The sequence below is a fragment of the Echinococcus granulosus genome, assembly GCF_000524195.1.
Source record: "Echinococcus granulosus chromosome Unknown EG_S00081, whole genome shotgun sequence".
In the NCBI taxonomy this organism is placed as follows: domain Eukaryota; kingdom Metazoa; phylum Platyhelminthes; class Cestoda; order Cyclophyllidea; family Taeniidae; genus Echinococcus; species Echinococcus granulosus.
Window position 1 is genome coordinate 7889 of NW_020170461.1, and position 1320 is coordinate 9208.

Below are 1320 nucleotides of genomic sequence, written 5' to 3' on the forward strand. Positions count from 1 at the left end.
GGATTGCTGGCGATGAAGGGGAGGGAGATTGGAGAACAGAGCGGAATAGGGGATGGATTGCATATTGCAGGTAACTGAGGTTACTTATCACAGCAAACTTTGCTCAGAAAGTGGGATTTTATTCAAGATCATGACAGCGATGATTTGTTTGCTGCTGTGTTTGAGATGGAATATGTTTAATAATATTGTATATGTTGGAAGACGGTGTTTGTAAGAGTAAATTCAGCTGGCTTGGTAATGTGGCACATTGAGTTGAAGGGGATGTAATAAATTGCATGCAAGTTGGTCATTCAGTGACTGCTTTCGCCAGTGTGTCCACAACAAAGTGATCCTGACCTCAGGCCCAAAGTTATTACTGTCAGCATTAGAAGTACATTATTCGTAGGGTGCGTACCGCCACCCCTGTTTTACTCTGGCGTCGCTCTAGCCTATTTGACGTGCCTCGAAAGATCCTGACTTTGCAGCAATGTTGCCCAATCAGGGGTAGGCTGAACGGGCGGGCGCGCAGCAAAGTTTTTTGAAATGTTGGAAAAAAAGACGTGTAGAGATAATTTGTATGTAATCATTTGAGATTAGTTTTCTGTCATCAGACTCCAACAACTTTCCTTTTTTACCTTTATAATCCCTACATTCTCTACGCAAGTTAGCCAATGCAGGGGTAAGAAGATCACAACAAAATTAATGCACTCCTAAATAGCATTAGAAAATTCGCTCCTACTGACACTAGAGGCGGGACGAAGACGCAATGCGTTCAGGTGTTCATGGTCCTAGTTGATAAAGCTTGTAATATACGCGACTGTTCTGCTATTCGCTTCCTTCACATTAAACATGAATGGTGCATAGAGGGAATAAAACTTTGTTTCAGATTATTCTTTGGGTCACCATCGACCACTTTCTTTGCATAAACTGTAGAGCATCATCTTTTATTATAGTTGGAGCTGCATCATTGATGGTTAGATGAGAATAGGCTCAATGTCATCGCCATCGTCTCTCGACTTCTCCTCTTTTTACGTTTTTGGATCTCAAATCTTACGCGATGAAAGTAATTGTATAAGAGGTCAGCTTTTAGTGATTTGTATTTGTTATAGGCGAGACAGCTCAGACCATAAGAAGTTCCATGCTTTTCTTTTTACCTTGGCCTTTATTTAACTGGAACTAGTGAACTAAGTAGAGGCAATTCGAACAGACAGCAGAACAGCGCTCATTTCGAAAACACTTCTACAATATTAAAGATCAATGACTACTGCTCTGTTGCTTGATTTGTGCTCACTGAACGCTTCTAACATAAAAAGTGCGAATACCCCCTACATCGCTATTCGT

General features: G+C 41.1%; 1 protein-coding gene across 1 annotated transcript in view; it reads left to right on the forward strand. All coding sequences in view use genetic code 11, as the record gives it.

Annotated features, from left to right (window-relative positions):
• Nucleotides 1-52: 52 nt before the first annotated feature.
• The window catches only part of EGR_07559 (hypothetical protein), a gene marked incomplete at both ends in the record, with an annotated part of 8045 nt that continues 6777 nt past the window's right edge, over nucleotides 53-1320 (forward strand). Inside the window, 2 exons of the mRNA XM_024496808.1 lie at nucleotides 53-210; nucleotides 913-952. Coding sequence (XP_024348744.1) covers nucleotides 53-210; nucleotides 913-952 — 198 coding nt within the window. The remainder of the gene's footprint in view (nucleotides 211-912; nucleotides 953-1320) is intronic.